Source organism: Egretta garzetta, unplaced genomic scaffold, assembly GCF_000687185.1.
Source record: "Egretta garzetta isolate BGI_Z169 unplaced genomic scaffold, ASM68718v1 scaffold510, whole genome shotgun sequence".
Taxonomy (NCBI): Eukaryota; Metazoa; Chordata; class Aves; order Pelecaniformes; family Ardeidae; genus Egretta; species Egretta garzetta.
Genome location: NW_009258477.1, coordinates 337,598 through 339,088, shown reverse-complemented (window position 1 = coordinate 339,088; position 1,491 = coordinate 337,598). Strand labels below are relative to the sequence as shown.

Genomic DNA, 1,491 nt, shown 5'->3' with positions numbered 1-1,491 from the left:
ATCGGGCCGGTGTCCCTTGTGGCGTCTCCTGCCTGTTAGCCTGTGTGCACTGGGGGAGAGGAGACCGACCTGTTTGAGGACGTCAGCTTCTCCTCGGCATCAGTAATTTGGCCGAGCTGTTTGGCAGCTCCTAGGCAGAACGCGGCGCGCACGCGCGCTGCCTGGGTCGTCGGGGGGCTGTGCTCCTCCTCGCCCGTATTCCCCTTTCCTCCCAGCGCCAATCTCGCTACTTTTGACGCGGGTTCGTTTGAGTGTTCATAGCACAACTTAATGCAGACCAACGGCTGTACCTCCTGCTCGGGGTCACAGTCAGTCGGTCGCAAGTTCAGGATTTCAGTTGGTCCGGTGGTTCTGGTTCCAGCCTCTGTGACGGGGTGATGGGAGGCGAAAACCTCTCGCTTAATTGCTCGGGATGGCGATGCTTTGGGAGCAGGGACGCTCATTCGGTAGAGGGTGCGATCAGCCTGACCCTGCCGTGCGAGCAGAAGTCGCCCATCTTGCCGTGTCCCCCCGATTTTGCTTCTGCCCGCAGCGGGATGGGTTTAAAAAAGCCAAACAAAGAACCCCCCAGCAGAAAAGGTGGATCTTCTGCCTTGGTTCTCCTGGCTGGGATCGAGGATCTCCGCTCTTTGCAGGGGAAATGGCATCATTGGTTTACATTCTTTACCCCACAGCTCCCTGTTCACTGTGCTGTGGGTTTTCTTTAACCCCCCCCCGAAATTTTAAACATCTCTGCAGTCAGTAGTTAGCGCACAGCAAACCCGCTCTGACCTTCAGATGAGCGACGCTGGGTATCTGAGCTTTAAAAACGTGTGACGGCTTTGGTGTTTGGCAAAGAAGTATTGGGGAGCCTGAACCTGGGGGTTTCTTTGTTTGCTTTCCTTTCTGTTCTGGAACGGGAGCGTGGGTGCGGGGACTGTTCTCACTCCCGCTTATTACGGCAGCTTCAACTTGTATTCTCCGTGGGGATAGAAGTTGAATCTGGAATCTTTCTGCCTCTGCATGCGTGGTGGTCAGGTGAGGGGCCATGGTCGTCTCCCAGCAGAAGATGAACGCTGACCAAATACCTTCGAACATTAACCTTGTGTTTTTGTTTGCAGCGGGACCTCTCCTCTTGCATGCCTGAATGCTATGTTACATACAAACTCCCGAGGGGAAGAGGGCATTTTCTATAAGGTCCCGGGGCGCATGGGAGTGTACACGCTGAAGGTAAGTGGCTCGGCTGGGGAATCTGGTTTGAATGCTCAGGTGACTTTTATCCATTTAAAAATATGTTGGATTAGGATAATCCTGACGAGGGAACTATTCCCCAGTAGCATGAATGTGGCATAAACTTTCCCCCCCAAATGCAAACTCTTAAGTTGGCCAACCCTACCCTGGGCTGCATCAGGAGAAGCGTGGCCAGCGTCGAGGGAGGGGATTGTGCCCCTCTGCTCTGCTCTGGGGAGACCTCCCCTGGAGCCCTGCGTCCAGCTCGGGAGCCCTCAGCAC

At 54.9% G+C, this 1,491-nt stretch overlaps 1 protein-coding gene across 1 annotated transcript in view; it reads left to right on the top strand.

Annotated features, from left to right (window-relative positions):
- The first annotated feature begins 35 nt into the window (after positions 1-35).
- Positions 36-1,491, top strand: part of LOC118452787 (putative Polycomb group protein ASXL2) — a 16,377-nt gene continuing 14,921 nt past the window's right edge. Inside the window, exon 1 of the mRNA XM_035899092.1 lies at positions 36-1,209. Within this exon, the coding sequence (XP_035754985.1) occupies positions 1,132-1,209 (78 nt within the window). The 5' untranslated portion in view covers positions 36-1,131. The remainder of the gene's footprint in view (positions 1,210-1,491) is intronic.